Genomic DNA, 20,637 nt, shown 5'->3' with positions numbered 1-20,637 from the left:
ATTATATGTTGCTACTAACCGATACCCATCTTTAAGCATTGGTGGACGATCACGCCGCACCTCACAATCTGAGAGCTTGCCTCCTCACATTTACCTCAAGCACACAGACAAATATAGAGGGGGATCAATAGATAAAAGGAAAGCACGCGCAAATAACCACATATGAAGTTAAGAGGACAGATCGAAAAGACGGCACCTTAGAGCTCAATATACGTCACCTAGTTGATAACTGACGCCAAATGCGGGTCACAGTCACGCGTTGCTTGACGACGGCTGCCCAGCCCCGGAAGTCGCTGTTAGGTGGAATGGTATTCAAAAAATAGATTATTAACAAAGCTTACAGATGGATCTAAGTGGTTCGGACCTACGCCGCGCAAGCCCCTTAATGACGGATCCTCCATCAAATAATAGGAAAATATTTAACAGATATTCTCGTTTTGAAGTTTTCTTAGGATTTTCTTGCTAGCAGGTCTAGGTTGCTTCAAGGATTTCGAAGATGATAGAATCGAGAAGAAGTACGCTGAACAAAATCAAAGATAGAATTGCCTGTACCTCCCTGTTGTCAGACGACATCTCTGAAAGGCTACAAAGCGACCTCGGTTATCAATACCAAGCTATGATGGCGGTGCTACAGTTTCATCAAATCCGATATTAAGAGAATATTGCGCGTTCTAGAGATGAGCTTCTGTGACGCGTGAGCATTTCACGTATTGGATATGCCACATTAGTCCTACATTTATAATTTGACTATGCGTTTTTTAATTTAATTTCCTTCACCTTTTTGTTTGTTCAGTCGCCGACAAAGATCTGAGAATATCTCCAATACGATTTCGATTGCTGGCAGGCCCGTTGTTATCCATGCTTCTGCCGTTACCAGATTTCAAAGGGTCTAGTGAAAACCGAAGTAGTAGATATTCTATGAAATCTATTGGCCCTAAGAAGAAATTCTCTCTTCTGAGAAATCGTTACTTTCTAGGGCGGTACTCTATCACACATTATTTCTGTAAATTTTAAGTTGTCGAGAAGGTCTATTATCGAATGTTTGCCGTCTCCTTCAGAATTTATGTTCCGATCTTTTGCGCTTCACATGCAAGATATTAATAAAATAAAAATCAAATAATGCTTTATTTTACCCTTCAGATTAGCTTTTTTAGCGCCATCTGCTACCTTTATCATGTGAACAAGTCATCGAAATCACTTCTTTGATATAGCATTGAAGACCTGCCTTTACTATTACAAAAAGCCTAGTTTGGAAGTAGGTCTTGTTAGACATGTCTGACCAGGTCTCTTTAACAGACTTATAAAATGACATGGTAGCCATAAGCCATGGTAACCATTCGCTAACGCCCGAGTTCGAACTAGAAGTTGAGGTAACGCGTCAGGGCAGAAAAAGTTTTTTAAGCCACATATACACAATTCGCCTTTAGACAAATTTAGAGGCAGCGTCTTCTGATCAGTTAATGCGTCATGGCAATGCACGTCAAGATGGCTGTCATCTCTGATATGACTAACTGCATCGCGAGTTTTTTCATACGCATACAACTCATTTATAGTGTGTAAGCGCCTTTATGGAGACGTTTATAATAGTTAGACGTGGGTCAGATCTTTGCCACATTACTTGTGTGTGTTAAAAATTAATATTCATAAATGAATGCCCTATCATTGACACGAACGGCAGGCTTCGAAAATGTAGTTAAGATGCTTTGTCAATTCGTTTTATATTTCTATATCATTAAACAGTCATTATTATCAATTAGAGTTTATTTAGTTATTTTTAGACGGACATGAGAGAAATCGAAATTCTGCTATGAGAGCAGACGATTCGTCTAAACACAACAAACCCAAGTGATCGTTCAGCTGTAACAAAAACTAAAGAAGACCCTTTAGGTTCCTAGAAAGTATCTTAGCTCATACTCAAATTAAACCTTAAATCAGTTTTTTGGGGGGAAACATCGGTAACCGTTCGCGACGCATAACGTCCCCGTGACTGCTGCGATTTACGCAAAACATGGTGCCTGTCTGGTCTCGGTAATTACGACATTGTACGACAATGCTTCTCCACACGAACTTCAGTGTTTTTGCTCAGAAATAGCATTAAATGCAATCAGGTACAAAAGGTAATGCAACAAAAAAATTCTTTGTGGCCCAGGCCAGATTGACGGATTGAGGCAGTTTGCAAACCAAATTGAGAAGGACTATAAAATATGCCAGGGCACCCATCTCTGATGGACTCCTCTAAATAATTCACACATACTAATAATAACACACATTTTTACTGCATTTTTCTTTGGTTTCCTGCGCGCAAAAAGCAAACGGTACCTATTCGTACATAATCTCTTCAATACAAGTCCATTGTCAATAAATTTGCTACCAACCAGTGTTTATTCTTGCTCAGTACAACTCGACAGAGTCTACGATTAATAGACTCTTCTGTGGGGCACTAAGCAAGGCTAACGCGTTTTTCGGCGCGGGCTCAAGTCTGTTACGCGCTTATAACCGTTCGCGCGCCTTTTCGGCGCTAATGCGATGCCGATCTTATTTGTTATTTTTTTCTCTAATCAAATGTTGTTTATAACTTCTGCTGCTGTTAATGAGCTTTGCCTGTTGTTTGCTACCTCGTTCAGTAACTCGTGTCTGCTTCGCGAAGTACTTCTGCTGCTGCTGGGGTGACTTTTAAGGTACGGATATTGTGCCTGTTGTTGTGGATATAGTGGCTGTGACACTTGTTTCAACAGCGGCAGCATCTGCAGTTGGCCACCGCTGTCTCACCGCAGCCTGCCTAAGCACGCCTGCCTCGCCAAAGACGCCAATACAGAACATGATAGATACAAAACCCACACCGAACGTCACCAGCACGCCGTCAGCGCGGGTAGCGGCAGCAGCAAGCCACCGTTCACTATCTTTTCCATCTTCTGGTAGTGGCGATATTGACGCTGGGCGACGACTACAACAATCTGGCGCGGAACTTCTGCTGCGGTCGTTTCGAGTAATCGCCTGCTGCTGCTGCTGGCCGGCCGTCCGTCCGTATACGATATAACTGCCGAGGCAGGCTGGTGGTAACAGCAGCTCGTTGCTGCCTAGTCACCGCTGGATGGAGGCATCTCGTCACTCCGAAATTGCACCAGTCAAAGCAGAAGCAGCAGCCGTCGCCGCCGCAAGCGAGCACGATTGGGGCAGCAGACGCGCTTCACACACATCGTCCTGTACACAGACAGGCCAACCAACAAAAGGATCAACCGGCCAAGCGACTAGCCACACGCTGCAACACACACAACTAGTCACATCGGGCTGAAGTCACACATGCGCTCTCAACACGAACGCAAGCTCACGCTCCGAAACGCAGAGTCACCCGACAGGCAGCGAGTCAGACATGGTGGCGGCTGCAAGCTAGACGGCAGGCCGAGCCACTGGCGCTGTTCCGCTGAAGTTACTGGCAAAGTGACGAGGCACGCAGCGATTTCACGAGAAGCACTCACGAAAAACGATAGGCGACAACGAAGAGCGGCTTCGCTTATTCATATATATATATATATATATATATATGTATATATATATATATATATATATATTAGGAAAAATAACAAGGCAAACTCACGAAAAGTGCTGAAGGACTAGGTAAAAAGACAGCGCCTCCTGCGTAGCCATACGCAGATACAAGCAGAGACCGCAACAAAGATATAAGCACTAGTATCATACCAGCATTTGCTGGCCTGTAGTAGTCTTCGTAACGGACGAATTAGGGAAGGAAAGGGAGTGGAAAGCAGTAAGCTGCGGAGTGGCAAATCAAAAAGGCAAGAAACAGAAAAGAGAAAACAAGAGTTCATGAAAAAAAATTGCCAAACGACCGAAAAATAAGAGGCATTTTTTGGAACATCCCCGCTTGAACGCACGACGTGTCCTGATCACGCAAGTCTTCGCGGCATCGTGAAAACTAACACTTCTACAGTGAATAAAAATAACAGGAAGTGAGGGTCAAACTCACGTGAAAATGAAGGAAAGGATACAGAAATGTCTGAGGAAAATGCAGAGCGCCTGATGAAATGTACTGAATGACCTTAAAATACATTACTTTTGCCGCCGATGAAGCTACAATGCGTATTCTAAGTAGAGCATAATAACGGCTGCTACTGCGGGCCGTTTTAGGGTCGGATTTAAGCCGTGATATGCAAAAATGAACGTTGAAGGTATAAAATGTATTTAGTTATTCGGATCAGCGAACAAAGTCAGCGAAAATAATAGCTATTGAGATAGAACACTTGAAGCTACAAACGTATTTAGAAGTCAGTACGTTTGAAAAGCTCTGGGAATGAGCAACAAACAGTATACCTAAATAGCTATGTATTTTCAAAAAGTTATCGCCATTACCATCTGTTAAAGTAATTGAAACCTTTTGTTCACCACAAACTTCAAAACATGGACACGCTTCGTAGAACAGAAAACCAAATCAAATTATATATGTCCAAAACAATCTGCGCCTTGATAGATATCGACCAATTCGATGACGAGAAATACATCTCAACGCTCTCTAGATCGAAGAGACCTTTGAGCTCGCCTTGGATCTCTCCGTAACACACTCACTGATATTTTTGCATTTTAAAGGTACCCACGAGGACGGCGACGTCCGCAGGACAAGCACTAATCTAAACATTACAAATTACTTCACCTGACAGCAAAACTATAATACCGAGTTTTCATCAGCGGAGGCTGCTGACTTCCTATGTAAACACACGTTACAGGCCATTTACTTGGTTACTGTGTCCTCAGCACTCAGAACTAAACATATTTCACGCAACTCTCACGTTCTCGTTTCCCACATGTAATAAATATTTTAACACACAGCACCATGGATATAAAGACAAACAGTTTGTTTTCATGACATCAATTTAAAGCTCGATGCCAAACGAGCTTTCCCGATCCGAGGATCATAACCAAGCGGCATGCGGGCTTTCTTGAGTGTCCCACATTTTTTTCAGTCATGTACAGCCCTTTCTAACAGAGTACACGTTGATCGAAGAATCCTCAAACGAGACACACTGTGGTGTCTGCCTACGCGAGGAACTTCTATGACCAGCACCATCATAGTAGATTTTTGTTTCATATGGGCTTTCTGATCCATTGATGTCGTCCGCTTAGATAGAATAGGCGGTCAAGCTAGCTGGTCCTCACTCAATAGAACGAAAACACATGGAGAGGTACTCCGCCAGGCCAGAACTCCGCTGGCTCCGGTTCAGCCGCCTCTCATCAACTTCGGCTCCATTACCCTCTCCACCTATTAGGCGGCCTCGGCCTCACCGCGAATGTTGTACCGTAGTGTTTGGCCGTAGAGAGAGCCTTGTAGCCCAGTCTCTCGATATTTCTGACTGTTTCAGTCCAATAGAGGACGCATCGCTCACACGAGTTTCTCTTATTGCATCACGGTAACCTGTTGAGAGAAGAGGAACACATATAGGACCGTAGCCACGACTGATTCGAAGAGCATGCCGCTGTACTGACACGCCGTCGGTGTTACCGATCGCGGGGACACCGATGTAGCACTGATCATGTTCGTACGTTGGATTTCTATATGGCAGGAGCGGCGGAAAGACTTCCTCACGCGCCGAATGAACGTAGGGCCAGTGGCGACGTAGAAGTCGGAGCAGAAATCCTGAAAGTAAGGAGAGGCGCGACCTTCAACCTGACCAGCTGTGGGCCTACCTACCGCTGTAATCGCAGATAGTACAACTGTGCATTGCTGCCATAATCAACGAACTCGGAACAGCGAACCACCGCAATGGCGACATAGGCCCGTGTATAGTTGATTTGCTTAGGACCACTATAAAAGATTGAAATGAGTTCGTATGATTTTTTCGGTTTAAGATCAGATCCCGCTTCTCTGCATCCTTCCATATGAAGGATAGGACACTTTTGACACGCATAAGCTCACGCACTTCTCTTCTTCTTCTTATTTTGCACTCTGTTGATTCTCTATTCGTTTTCTCATCAGGCGGAAAATGCACCAAAAAAAAAACATATCATGCGCCCTCTTTTACTCAGACTACGTATTCTTTTATGCTGCGCCTGTATTGTCATTGGGGACGCTAGTGCCGTTCTAAGATCCACCCAACTTTTCCCTCTCGCCGTATATATATATATATATATGCATATGTATATGTATATATATATATAATAGACTTAAGCGCTCATGAAAACTGCTGTCGGCGTTCGAACAACGCTGTCATAGGTGGAATACGGTGACCTGGTAAAGTTGGGCGTTGCGCGCAAAGATTCTGTGCGCGGAGACATTTAGCGGAATTGATCCAGTGGTCTGACCGCTTGGTTGGAACACCTCCTATAAATAAAAATTGCGTAAGTTTGTTTTGATTTTGTTTCTCGCGCTACCTATACTCGGTTAGTACTCTTTCGACTTCTCCCCTGAGAAGTTGAGCCGGCCAGTGGCGCAGTCCACATAGTCATTGTCTCAATGAGTGGCTTTCCGATCATGTGATGCTTGTACTCAGTTTCGTTCCATCAGTATATATACATAACCTCTGTCGCTGTGGCTTTCCCATGAATCGTCCATGATATTACACCGAGTCATACAATAATAACTTTGACTTCGTGGTACATCGGCAGCTATCAACGTTAGCGAACGCTTCCTCAATCGCTATAGCTAAAATAGTACTTTTCGCTAGAAATTGTTCGGCGTTTTTCATCTAGTCCACATAAACGGTCTTCATCTTTCTATTTCTCATTGCCTTTCGGCACACCACTCTGCTCCGCACATTCGGCAACATAGTACACCGTTCTCTCTCGTTGATGTACGTTTACCCTGGTAATTTTCACAGTAAATCCAGTTTTCGATGAACTTGTTATCCACCCAGCTATTGTCACTGCGTGCCTCGACTTGCGTATGCCACTCCAACTGATTCCAGAAAATCGTTTCGGTCATTATTTTTTGCTCTACTTGGGTTTCTCGTTTTTTTGTCGACTCGTTTGCAAATTCGATACCCATCGCAAATCCACTACCAGTAGTCTTGATGCAATTTTTACCAGTGTCCTTATTGTGATTTTCACTATTATTGTGATGATAAGGCCGTGTGCCTTCTCAAGCCTGTCTGTTCCTATAGCGTCAAACTCCGTTGTGCTGCGGTAAACTGTTGACTTGTGGTCTACATGTCTGATGCTGTTTTGTGATGTGCGTGCGCTGTGCCTTGAGGTGCTGCCTGTTGTTATGTTTTTGCTGTTACCGTCACCGCCGTGCTGTGCTATTATCTGTGCTCCTCCCTCCACGGATTTCCTCTCCGTTCTGACTGCGTGTCTCTGTGTGTGTATGTGTGAGTGTGTGTGTGTGTGTGTGTGTTTGTGTCTCTGTGTATGTGTGTGCATGCGTGCGTGTGGAGCTGCTGGCCGCGCCGCTGTTATTGACGCGGTCCTTCATGACGGCTCGCCGGTGCTGCCGCCTATCAGAAATTCACTCACCTATTCACACGCAGGACACAGAAGCGGACACGCGCTATTACAGACTCACAATCATATGCCACACTCTCACTTGCAGAACTTAATACCAGCGTTGGCGACGCTATTGACTCCGCGTTTTTCTCAGCCGCTAACAGCTGGCGCCGCCGTTGGTAGCGGTGGGCGAACTTTCGTCATCGGCTTCGTGCCGGCAGAAGTCGTTGGCTAGCCTCGACTGTGCTAATTACGTTTGTTTCTTTTGCGTCAATTGTCGCTATTACCTTCGGTAAGTGGTGCCTGCGTGTTTTGTGCCTATTCTGTGGTCGTTTCACTGTCATTGTTTACGGGCACACGGGTGTGCTCTTGCCCAGCTGGCTTTTGCGCTAACAGCCGCTTACAGTAGGCACAAATTCCATTTCTGCTTGCCTGCGGCAGGCATCGCGCTTGATATGGTGGCTACAGTGGTACACATGCCGGTCGTTTAACTATTACCGGCTAGGCGTAATCCTAATGTATTGATCACGTCAGTCGCACCGTAGCACGCCAACACCAACATATCTTAGCACGTACGTTGTCTCGTCTGTTCCTCTACTCCGTTTTCCGCTGTTATTCATCCATACTATTGCGACTGTAGCCGTCGTCGTCGTTGTTGTCATCGCCGCTGCTAAGATCACAACACAGCGTGGCAAATGTACTGCTTTGTTTGCCCCGTTGCGCTCTTTCCCGTCGAATCACGCAATCCTGCTGTAACATCCTCACATAGACATATTTATACAGAAGAGAAGAGGCAGACGGATTCATGAGCAGGGGACTCAATTCCGACCTATTGATACCACTCACACTGATACCGTCCGGTAGAGATCGTTGCGTCGTGGACGAGGAGAGGCGGCTTTTGCTTTTATTTCGGTTTCTCCGTTTGCTTGTTTACCGGTAGCAGGAAGGGGTAGACCCAGACGGCCGGCTCAAGTCAGCTGCTGCTAGTATTTGCCACTGCTTTCTCAGTCGCTGCTGTGGGATGCAGAATGCTATCGTTGTCGAGTTAACACGCAGGTCCACCAGAATGGACAGACTATTATACTACGGCCTACGCTTGCGTCAAACCGCTGTCTTTTCTGATGGTGACATTTTTCGTCTGCCCGTCTATCCAGACCTCTCGTCTGTCTGTACACGTGTTCGTAACAGAATACTGAGATTCAACAAAACAACAAGCTCAGGAAGGACAGCCGAGATCGTTTTTAATCAAGTCTAAGTGCACGATTGCTGAGCTCAGTTTGAGTTGCGATTTTTCGGCATTAGATATGCCCTTTGCCTACCACAATACTGATGGCTGCAACAATTATAGAGGCTGAAATGGGCGGTGCTAGTGCTCTCTGTTGATGGTACGCTTTGCAGAAGCAATAATGACGACTAACGAGCATTGGCGACTATGACATTGCGTCAACACGTTTTGCCACCGCGTCGGTTTTGATTGCAGGTCACTTCCAGTTCGTTCACTGCTCGATTTCTTCGTCGTTCTTTCTGTCTGTATTCTTTCTCTTCGTCACGTTGGAGTGAACAACATCTAACATTGAGTGGAACGCCGTGTTTTGTTGTTGTGTTCCCTCGAGCCGGGTCGATTCACCTCATAATTTGTGTTCACGGTTAGGACCTATGCAGATCGAGTACCGCCACCTGATCGATACCTATCTAATCCATGAATTACCTGGTTTATCTTGTTGTAGTGCTGTTTCGTCACGCACTTAAAGCCTTTATGCCGTCACAAGCCGACTGTGTAGATGTCTAATGCACAGCGGCCTGTTTATACGGGGCTATTATTGCGCTCTCTATAGGTGTTTTTATTACTACTGAAGTTGTCAGAATTATTAACGTCTCTTGTTTTGTGAGACCGGCAGTACCGGCTGAGAGAAGCGTGGCTGTCGCTTCTGTAGTAGCCAATACCAGCCCGTGCGACCGACCCATAACTTCCAAAACAGCGACCGCTCTGCGAGCAGCTGTTGTTGGTTCCTTGCCTGCGACCATTGTTGGCATCATGGCGAGTCCTGTTATTGTTAGCGATTACAATGGCGAACCTTTTGCAGCGCACGAACGGCTAGCTCAGGCCCCATTTGTTATTAGTGATCTAACGCGAGCGGCGCTCATCACCCACTGACCATCTAGCTTATTAATTGGCTAGTGGATGCTTTGTACCGTGGGCAGCGCCGCCGCAGCCAAAGTACATCGCGCCGCACGCCAATATTAAAAGTCCTAGCCGAGGACCAATGTTGTTGCAGGTCACAGGACGAGACCACGACAGCACGACTGTGACGGCGCGTCAGGACACGACTTGCAACGCAGCGTTTCGACGGGATGGCGAAGAAAACGACGTTCGAGTTTCTCTCCGGTTGAATCACGACCTACGTGAGTGGCTTAACAGGCCCCGTTGGTCAATCCGTGCGCCGTTCACCTTGTGGCTAGGCCTTTTGGTGGCCACAACCGATCGTTGCTTACTGAGCGCCTGTAGATTGCCCGACAGCGAGTAACTCAATGCGGACAGCAACGGTTCAGATGCCGTGTAGGCAGTAAGTAACAACAAGGAACGCAGCGACAACAATAGTGACAGCAGCCGAAACAGTAACAAGAACAAAAGTAGTACAAACAGCCGTAATCGTAACGTTAGCGATAAATAAGAAACATTAATGTGTTGAAAGCAGCAATTACATTATGGAACGGACAAGCAGAGGTTTTTAAAAAAAAAAAAAAAAAAAAAAAAAAGGCTGAATTCGTGCAAAAGAGATGTGTATGTAACGTTGAGCATCGTGTCGGTGAGACGATGATCGATTTTTGTGGATACAATTGTATGTAATACAAGCTGAATGGCTGTTCGACTGTGGGTAGCCATAAAGATCGTTGCAACTATTCGGCCAATGGGAAGCACTGAGTAAAACTGTATGTATATTAATGATATTTAGATCCTGAGGAGATCTAGATATATAGCACTAAGTAGATATCGATATTATAAAAGGTAGCGAATTTTTGGCCGTTTATTAGCGCGATAACCTTTCCTTAGCAATGGTGCCATCCCATGCCAAAAAAAACGAGTGAAGGCTAAGGTGTTTCGGACATGGCCACAATTGATCTGGTGTCTTGCGAATGGATCTATTCGTAATCTGTGCTTTTTAGTGAAAAAATAACTAAAAAAATATGGGCAAAATGAAGTGAGGCACATCGATTAAGCCATGTAAGGAGAAGGAAAAGGAGAAACGGATTCATTGTTCCCAGAAGCTCGTCTATATTACTTGCAAACATTTCCTGCGTTTTCGGAGGAGCTCACCTGCGTATTTCGGCCTTAGAGGCGCCGTTCACAGATAATTAGCGGTTGTTCTGGGCGTACAATCATAGCAATAATAACTTAGTAAACACAACAACTACTGGCAGTAACATAATGCGAGCAACATCGGATATTTCATAAAAATGCTATAAATTGATGAGTCGAAAAAACTGCATTTTTTTACGGGATTTTCAGCACTGAAACAAACCGCCACTTTTCCTTGTTAAAATAACCACATTAAAGTTAGAACGTGTCCCAGACCTGAAGTGACGCTTTCGACGACAACGGCATGGAGCATCACAAGGACACTGCACAATTTAAACGGGCACGATACGTGTCAGTCGTCGCCCACGGCTATCGCCCGACTACACGCGTGCAATCCATAGAAAGATCCAATTTTAAAAGATGCAGCGCATCCGTTTCCTTCGAAGGTTTCTCGAAAAGAAATTCTAACGTTATGGCTAAATGTTGGTCGAAACGAGCCGTAGATAGCAGCCAGTATCCTGAAGCTACATGACTTCAACGAAGTTCACAACGAAGCACAAAACGAGGCTCATAGTTAGCAAGAAATAGCAGGTGGCAGACGCAGAATATATATCTGTACGCAATCCTGTCTGATTATATGAATCGTATTAAGTAGCAATTAGACGGTCACGTTTGCACGCATTTGGTGTCAATGCGATAGTTCAACGATTCCGCTCTACTAAGGGTGAGTTTTTATCGAACGTTTGTTCGGCTATTCAGTCGGCACAATAGAAAGACAAAAGAACGTTTCCTTTCCGTGTAATCTTTATTATATTATTATATAATATTTATTTGTAAATAAGCATATGCATTTACTTAGATGGTTCACAAAGGGATGTGAAATAAAGTGGCCTTTATGCAGAGACCTGGATGCGGGGTGTCACTTCAGCGTTTGTAATACTGTGAGGGATCGAGTTCATCGTATTGGAAAATATGCATATGAAATTGCAAAGAACTTTACATTCAGTATTTCGAAATAGCCTTGCCGTCTCACGATATTAGTCAGAAGGGACATAGTTTACAGCAGCAGGAGGTTTTCGTGTGTATCGATGTAGTGGGGACAGAAGGAGGTCCCGCCGAACCGTGGTAGTTTCTTCAGCGATGGTGCTAATAGAAAATACTGGGCTCGATCCTGTGGGGTTCCGAGTTAGGCAAAATGTAATGTCATTTCTTTCAGCTCAGTTTATGCGATACCAACTTTCGGAAGAAACTAATAAGAAAATATAATAATTTCTTCTGCTTTTTCTGATTTTCCCGTACCATTTAGTTGATAGACGGACCTCTGGGTTTTGATGTAAGAAATTTACTTGAATTTATAAATACATTTTTGGATTTCTGTCTCTTATTGTAAATTACACATCTTCCAAGCCTGTGTAGATCGGCTGCCTTCTCAGGACCGTTAGAATTTCCTGGTTGCTAAAGTATGGTGAAGTCAAATGCTGTCACACAACCATATCTCTTTGAGCTATCCCTTGCCCATCCGTGGTATTTATTTATACCCCTTTTTTGTTTGACGAATCTAGCCACAGTCTGCCTTCAGAATTTCACTGTGTTTCCGAAATAGGGTATCTATCTTGAATACCATCACATGCTGGCGGTTATCACGTTGAGGCTTAACTGAAATCGGGCTATTCCTTTTTTTTTTGGTTAACAATATTCTCAGTCCCGGTCTTAGATCTTAGATGAATATAAATATTTTTCTATCGAATGGCCAATAGCGTTTATTTAGGGAGCTCTTAAGAGCCAAAAATATCACTGAATTATCAATGAGCTTCCTAACAGGAATAATGGTCGCCCGGGTGCCTGCCTATCTATCTAGTACAATAGCACAATGGACCTTTAGAAACCCTGCTACTCGTTAAAAAGTGCCGAATATGCAAAGTCCCCCTTTTTAAAGTCGGGATTTCCTTCTTCGAAACACTGAGTTACATATCTCGTGTGGTGTCGATATCTTCGAAGAAGTTTTGTTTTCCCGGTGATTTGTATATCTGCCATTAATAGTAAAGAGGTTAGGAATTTATTTTGTCGCTGAATTGGACTCGGGGCTTTACTGATAAACGGGAAATAGGTTGGTGGCCGCCATGTGACGTTCTGTCCATGCCAGGTATAGGTTGAGCGATCGACTATGGCAAACAAACCTATTGTCGAACATGGTAAATAAGAAACCGTTTTTTTTTTTTTTTAATGAACAGATTGTTTGCTTCTATATTACTTAATAAAGCTATATCATGGTACTTCAACGCGACGACCCCGTTCATATTATTCGGTTGTGAATGAATTTTCTGATACGCACTGTATGTATATTTCGCAGTTTCAATAATAGATTATAAAATCTGCTTGCATTAAACTTTAATCGAGAGCATTTAGGATGACCAAACATTTTTTCTATTAGTCGCCAGTGTGCCAAGGCTCCTTGTCAAATATTTACCTCATTTCTGCGGGCTTTCCCAGAAAATTCTAGAACACAACAAATGAATATCATCTCCGCCTTCGTTGTAAGCTTCAAAAAACAGTACTTCAGTACAGATCAATAAAATTCATTTATTCACCTTCAGTGGTTGTAATCAAGGCTTCATACAAAGTTTCATAAAGATAGGTGAGCGATACATTTCAATATCAGAAAGGCCATATAGAACCATTTAAAAACAGTTTGCGCCATATGTAATTTATAAAATTATTCTGAGAAACTTGCCACATGTCCTTGAGATAAAACCAGAAAACATCAGGTGGAATGGCATCTATCACAATTTCTTTTGCATCTGGGATATCTACATGTACTGACCAGCTCGGGAAACTTAATTTCCTACAAAGTCTATGGTCGAACCCATTTACGACAAAGCGAGTGACAACATATTTACTTAGTCGGTTCGTTCCTGTCTACCTGTTCGAACCCGAGTGGAAAATCTGCCCAGTTTTTAAAGCTCCATCTTGAAGGCTCCAGTTGGCCTAAGTTCAGAGCGATGACGTAATGGAGATTCGACTAGAAGATTTCACGCGAGGCGATTTCGGGACATTATGTGGAGTATCAATGCTCTTTTGAGGAAGGACCCTTTGACACGATGTAGTTGTTTGAAGTTCTTCAAGGTTGTAGGATTTTGTTTACTGGCGTACTCTTTTTTCGTTGCGATCGAAGTTACTTTGAGATAGAGCAAAATAAGAGTAACTGCGAACGACAAGCTTATTTGGTCGACCATGCGACCGGCACTACTTGCTTGTATTTTTTTGGAAACGTGCGCGATAAAACTTCTGCCGTTCACAGATAATAGCTTCAAAAGCTGGTGGTCCGACAGATATTCTATTGAGTAAGGCTTCGGGTTTAAGGTTACTGGATATTTTATTGTCAATTAATTTATTTTTACAAAGCACTACACACAATGCTGTTGAATACTCAAAGGTGATTTCGTTTTATCAAGCCCATCTAAGTCCAATGAGGCTGCCAATTTTCGCCTTTGATCACATGATAGTTTAAGTTCGAACAAAGTTTGTTTCCAACTAGCCGTTTGAAGAGCGCTTGCCAGCCTGGCTGTCGGACGTAAAACAGTAAAAAAAGCATTTTAGCTCTAGCTTTCTACACTTTCTGTCGACGCGGAATGAATTATTACCGTTGGGTATTTCAAGTGTGTAACGCGTGCTATACATTTGTCAAGCAGAGCTTCATTACGATACGTCAAAATTGTGTGCAAGGATCTTGTACTAGTCCTGCTAATTCGAACGCAGCCTGCTACGTATACAGTGAGCCTCGTCATATTCATTGGCTCCAGCCTACAAAATCGATCATAAGTGCTGGATACGATACACCAGGATACCTAATTGGCGAGTACCTAATTGGTTGGTATGAATACTTTATTTAACAAGAGAAAATAGTTTATTCAGCGTAGTATGGCTGAAAGCTGAAGCGTTTTGCAGAATGCTATCAATGCAGTTCGGTCGAAGAGCTTCGGAAAGAGAAAAAACTATGAATTTATGGAAACAACAGGCGTAGTATTTCTAACCTCACGAATGAGCGATATCAGTCTTGCCACGTCCCCGTAATAGATTAACCTATTTGGCCGTTAGTCTTAGGGGCACATTGTGGTCTAATTTCGAAGCTAGGCACTGACACGCCTCGTTTGGTGCTAGCAGGAATGAAATGCATAGCGGTTCTACCGGATGTAAAGCGCAAAACATGAACGTCGGTGGTACGATCATAGTTTTTCGCGTCGATTCTAAGAATTTGAACTTAAAAGATCTGAAATCGTAAAAAAACCTCTTGCGATGCTTCTCATTAAGACCAGAGCCTTTCTCCGGCCAATCTGAATCTTTTGAATCTGAACTGTCCATATATATATATATATTAGCAGAAGGTCAGATCCTACACCTTAATGTTCTTTTTGTGTAATTTAAAATTAGCTTTATGTATCCGCACAGGTATGAAATATTCATACGTTGTTAACTGACCCCGACCTTTCATGCGGAGTCGAGGCAGTTTAAGGCAAAAAGTGGAATCGGTCCTTATCGGCCATCAGATCGACGTGGCGATTCGTGCTCGTTGCTTGTTTACGCCAGGTTTGCTAAATATCCCTTTTTTTGACATATTTTGCTAATGATTACGTGTACACTCCTCGTAGGTAATTTCACCTTCTTAGCTTCAGAAGCCGACGCATCTTTGACACGTTTCATATTGTTTTACCGTATAACATAATGGTTAAATACGATGGCATCTGATGTTCTAAGAGACAACGTCAAGTGTCAGATACGAAAATATAGTATGCCGTATCAACTGTTTCGTGCCAAAACATAGGGATTCCATGTGTAGCACAGTTCCCTTTGGGCCGCCGATCAACAGGGCAGGCAATCAAGATAAACTTGTGGTACTGATTTCTACACTTTTCGACCTAGAACAGTATTCTGTTATGCTATTCCATGTTAAAATATACATTATGTTATTTATTTTTATTTATATTGTAACAAAATGAAACTTTAAAAGAAGTTAGCGAAACATTGATTTGTAATCTGCGGAACGAAGGCCGAATTGATTCAGGGTCATTGATGGCTTCATCATTTGCAGTTGGAGTTCACTTTATTACAAGTACGTTTTTACGTGGCGTCTAGCCATGATTGGAATAAAAAGCGAATATCTAAAAAAGATTCTTTGTTTCTTACTTGTTCTATTTGAGTTTATCCAGTGAATTCCTCCTAGATTTTGGCCCAGTTCAGGTGCTTCAGGCACTTTAAAATTTCATGAGTTTAATTTTAGTTCATGAGGCGAAAGCGCCGTAGAATTACACGTCTAGTACGAAACATGTTAGTAATTTTTTTCTATTAAAAAGCATAAATCGTATAGCTGTTATCGGCTTTGGAATAAGTCAAAACAAACGGCACCGTTGGCCGTTACAGTATGTCAATGTATTACAATGGTTTAATTTATTGGTCATGTCAATACCTATACAGCCATAGAACAATACAGATTGGCAACAATGATAATTAAGAAATGGTTTAAATCATCCTTTTCCTTGTTGATCAGTGGCAACAGTCATTACATCTGGACGGATTTCCGTTACATGAGATAGTCACTGTCATTTGTCACGGACATATTAAACCAACAATGATCCCATCCAGGGGCGGGAAAATGCCGGTCAATGAAGGAGCGTTGCTGGCCTATATCAGAGCATACTATTACTAGTTGTAGTAGGCGTTTTTCTACATATTATATATGTTTATATTTATTTTCTATGTATTATATTAATCTGTAAGATAACACATGCTAGCAGTGCATGCTTCCTATAGTTTCGTCCGATTCATGGACGCGAGTTTTTACTATCAGCACCGTCCTCGTGTTGCTCTGTTAAGATGCACGTACGTAAATAAAATAATTGATACAAATAAATAATAGTAGTAATATTAGGAGACTGTGAAAGCTTCGACTCTTACTCACGCAATATACGTATATACAATGGCTGCCGTCCGCGGTACGTTTTGCTGCAACAACACATCGCTTCAACACCTTCAATGTCGATGAAACTCTAAAACTTAAATAACAATTGCTTACATGTTGAATTTGCCTGGTCCCTTGACCAACACAAAAAAGATGTTCCTCCCTAATAAATGCAATTACGAAATTGGTCAAACGTACGTAACTTATGTCATTCCGTGCCGGTCGATAGAAGAGATGTCGTTCGTTTTCTCTCCATTTTCAGCTCAGTGCCGCGTCGACGAAAGAGCTACTGAGATCGAACCAATCTATTTGCCTATAGATAAAGTAACAGCACTCCACAGCCATGTTACATTATTCAGTAGGTACATAGCGAATAGGCTTGCAATTTACGAAATAGTAACTTTCTTGCCGTTGCAGTTGCTAAGTGCCGCTATAAGTACGCTAGAGAAACATCACATTAAATTGAATATTTTGAAAGTTAAACGGCAAAATGTGCTGGAAACATTGGTGCTCGCAGGCCGTACGTAAAGTTGTGTTGGAATATGAACCGTCATAATATTTACTCTATTTTAAGTCCTTTTTCCCACCACCACCACCACAGTAAACGGCTGGTTACCTACGAACGATCAACAGGTGTTAAATGACAATCTGAAGAGCTTTCGCCTTTTAGTAGACTCGTAGTCTTCACGTTCGCAGAAAATCAAGAATCAATAGACTAACTAGAAAAATAGGCTTTATCTTGAAACACATGTAGATGTGGTAACTAATATATCATTCTTCATCGAGGGTCAATAACTCGAGCGGCTGTTGAACCAGAACTTAAACCACTAGTCATCGTTCGCGCATCTATTCTGACCGATTTTCTTACACATATATAATGATAATAGCGTCAGCGATTAGAGGTGCCGCTTATCGGTTCAAGTTAAGCGTGAACCTCCCACAAAGTTCATCCTTTATAAGCGTACACACGACCCTCTGTCATGTATCGGAGTCAGACATCCGATGCCATGTGCCTAGGTCCTGGATACCTTTGGATTTCTATAAACCTGACAAAACATCATACAGAGTTTCACATCATCACGACAAATAGATTCTCATCTATCTTACTTCGCCTGATTTCAGTCATCATTACATTGTTTGCTTGAAACTTTGGACACAGCGTCATGTGTGCGATCAATAAATGGCCATTCAGTCATCAGCACTCAGTTGTCACACAGGCAATTCAAAACATAAGATCATCATAGCACGACCGCACAAGATATATTAAACTAATACAAAAAAAACATTTATCCTTTCATATATATATATATATATATATATATATAGTCTATCAAAGACTAACATATTAGAAGGGGCTATAAAGTGGTCATTTTGAAGAACATCAACATTAACAAAGAACGATAGTTTAACATTACGATACGTTCGTCTCGACACGGTGATGCTCGATTCGAGAAACATGTTTATTGAAGACTGTTTATTGTCCTTGATGATAGCAAAATCATGATATGAGGAAAAATGAAGTGATCATCACTATCGCACATTATGATGTAGCATACCGCTATCATAAGTGGCTCTTTAGCTCCATCATGTTGAATAAAGCTGAAGATGCTGCTCGGCACAATTAGGATTAAGTGCAAATCGATATATTCACAGAGAAATATCAATAGAGGCAATATCTGAATTCCTTACATATGTGACAAAATAATAATGATTATAACGAACAACTATTATTACCTATCTACTATATTTTATCTAACGAACAGATGATAATTAATTAATTGCTTCTATATTTTATCTGACATGCGATCAGTTAACTCGATTGGCCAGCTTATCTCAGCGTACTGATTCCTCGGCCCCTTCAGGTTGTCTGGGTCAGCTTCTTTATTAATAGATCACTCCAATCTACCACGTGATTTTGAACGCCGCATCAACAGGACTGCCGTATTCCCCTGCTTGTACAACGCGTTTATGGAGAATGCGGATTGATTTACGCGATAAGGGACGCAAGGGTCGACGATTCTATCGCCTGCTGGCATTGAAACAGGTGGGCAGTATCTCCCTGTAGATCTTCCAGTAAAACGAAGAGTTAAGTCGTCAGTTTGTTTCTTCAAGGGCGACGTGGTTCTGGCTTTGGTTTCGGCGCAGTAGATGCCATATTCTTGCCACTCCAACCACCCGGCTGCTGTCTGCAATAAACAAAGTTGGAACGGTTGTTGAAATGTGCCTTCGTACAATTGCCTACTTAACCTCTTGTGGATTATAATATAGCATATATTTAGGGTTTGAAGTCGCCAACGGGTCAGCATAGGTACGCATACAACTCGTGTTAAGAAAGCAAAAATAATTACTTTTTATTCATTATTTCGATTACAGTATCCTATTTTAGAAGCGGATAGGTCATACCACCCCTACCAGATAGGGCCGCCAGCTCAAGTTTGGAACTATGGGTGGTCAAATATTCTCGAAAATACTTTACTTAAAGTTCAACTTATCGATTTACAAAATATGCCGCCACATCGTATGTCAAAAGAAACTATACCCTGCGCATGCGCTAATGAACGGAGTCGAGACCTCTGGTAGGAAACAATCCTAGAAAATATATTCCAGTTGACGGTAGTGCGGCAGACTTGTATTTTCATCTAATATAGCGGGATCATGTCATCTGAACAAGTTACCAGCGCCCCCTAGTTCTCTTTATGCTGTACCTACCTTCCGCTAACTACAAGCGCTGGGACAGTGTTTCAGACTTGGCGTCTTCATCAATATTTCCGACATCGTTCAAAATATTTGCTTCACCACTCTCCGTCTCGTCTTCCTAAAATGCCAATGTAACAAAATCCAAATCGAGTGATCGCGTCAGCCGTAAGTTCACTAATGCTGTCATCAATTGGTGATTGATAGATCAAAATTCTACAATATAATCCTTCGTTTTATAATCTCTTTGATTCAACAGTAATTATATTCTGGTATACGAAATAAGTGACAAGTTTGTTTCATAACTTTAAGGTGACTCAAGAAACTACGAGATAATAAGCAATAGGACGAGTTTACATTTAATAAACAACTATATAAACTATAATTTAATTATTATTATCATTATTGTGCATTCAAGATTGTGAGAACATGGTTTCTTTTTACTGTAGACGGACCGAATTAAAGACAATACTGCATGAGTCTGGTTCGAATCCGTGATTGATGTGGTCCCGACGGCCGATTTGCTTGCCGTCCTCCTCTGTTGTTGCTGTAGACGGAGCAGAGATGGGGTGCATCGTATCAGCCATATTGAACCTCCCTCGAAGACTGCCACTTACCATCCACGGCTAATAAGAGAAAATAGCCTGACGGTTATTTTTGAACGTTATGTTCTGTTAATAGAAATGAAACTTCAACAAGTGCACTCAAGCCGAACATGTTAAGCGCAAGCAGATTTGTCTGTGTCCTGTGCTATTTCTTTCGACATCGTTTAGTATTTCCCACGCAAGCATTGGATCTTGTCTCGAATCAGTTGTTGAGGAGAAAAAGCTTGATTTTCGAAGAAAACCTATAAATCAGCTTCGACCCGAAGATCATCCGTAGATTCAGACTGCACCGGACGAAGAAACGATAATGGGAATATGAAACTGAAGCGTTGTGGTATACGATCAAGATGTACCATATGATTCCAGACAAGACCTAAATAAACTCAATTAACTGAGCAATGCATCACCATAGGTTATCATGCTTTTCTACTTTGTTAAATAGTGCAATTTCCGTGTCTGGTATTTTAATAGAGCTTTGGTGCAATCAACAGAACCTTTGAAAAATCACGCAACTTTGTCACCTTCAAGATAAGCCAATATATATCATCTATCTGAAATATATATCAATCTATCTGAAATCCATCCAAATAATGCCTCTTAATTACTATTTAATCTACCGAACGGTTCAAATCTCGTATTGTCTATAAAAATTTATGCAA

The 20,637-nt window shown here is 42.3% G+C and overlaps 1 protein-coding gene and 1 long non-coding RNA gene across 22 annotated transcripts in view; one reads left to right on the top strand and one right to left on the bottom strand.

Moving 5' to 3' along the window:
- Positions 1–7,602: 7,602 nt before the first annotated feature.
- On the top strand, positions 7,603–20,389 carry LOC111264270 (uncharacterized). 6 transcript variants are annotated; one of them, XR_015312628.1, is made up of 5 exons: positions 7,603–7,720; positions 9,705–9,992; positions 18,490–18,987; positions 19,417–19,541; positions 19,823–20,389. It is a non-coding gene; the product is annotated as an uncharacterized LOC111264270 (long non-coding RNA). The 6 variants fall into 6 exon arrangements; XR_015312629.1 differs by lacking the exon at positions 9,705–9,992 and adding an exon at positions 15,173–15,310 and having other exon boundaries at positions 7,612–7,720; XR_015312630.1 differs by lacking the exon at positions 7,603–7,720 and adding an exon at positions 8,283–8,908 and having other exon boundaries at positions 9,712–9,992.
- Positions 16,146–20,637, bottom strand: part of LOC111264268 (sperm-specific sodium:proton exchanger) — a 122,139-nt gene continuing 117,647 nt past the window's right edge. For 13 of the 16 annotated variants that reach the window (XM_086970013.1, XM_022839999.2, XM_022839993.1 and 10 more), the window contains 3 exons: positions 19,829–19,999; positions 19,389–19,494; positions 16,146–18,865 (listed from right to left, as the gene is read on the bottom strand). In XM_086970013.1, coding sequence (XP_086826139.1) covers positions 19,399–19,494; positions 19,829–19,999 — 267 coding nt within the window. In that variant the 3' untranslated portion in view covers positions 16,146–18,865; positions 19,389–19,398. Of the gene's footprint in view, positions 18,866–19,388; positions 19,495–19,828; positions 20,000–20,637 lie in introns of those variants that run through there. The other 3 variants (XR_002682784.1, XM_022839995.2, XM_022839994.2) reach the window with 3 other exon arrangements.

This window comes from Varroa jacobsoni, unplaced genomic scaffold, assembly GCF_002532875.2.
Source record: "Varroa jacobsoni isolate VJ856 unplaced genomic scaffold, vjacob_1.0 scaffold_841, whole genome shotgun sequence".
Classification (NCBI taxonomy): Eukaryota; Metazoa; Arthropoda; class Arachnida; order Mesostigmata; family Varroidae; genus Varroa; species Varroa jacobsoni.
The sequence above is the reverse complement of the archived record's forward strand: the minus strand, read 5'-3'. Positions and strand labels throughout refer to the sequence as shown.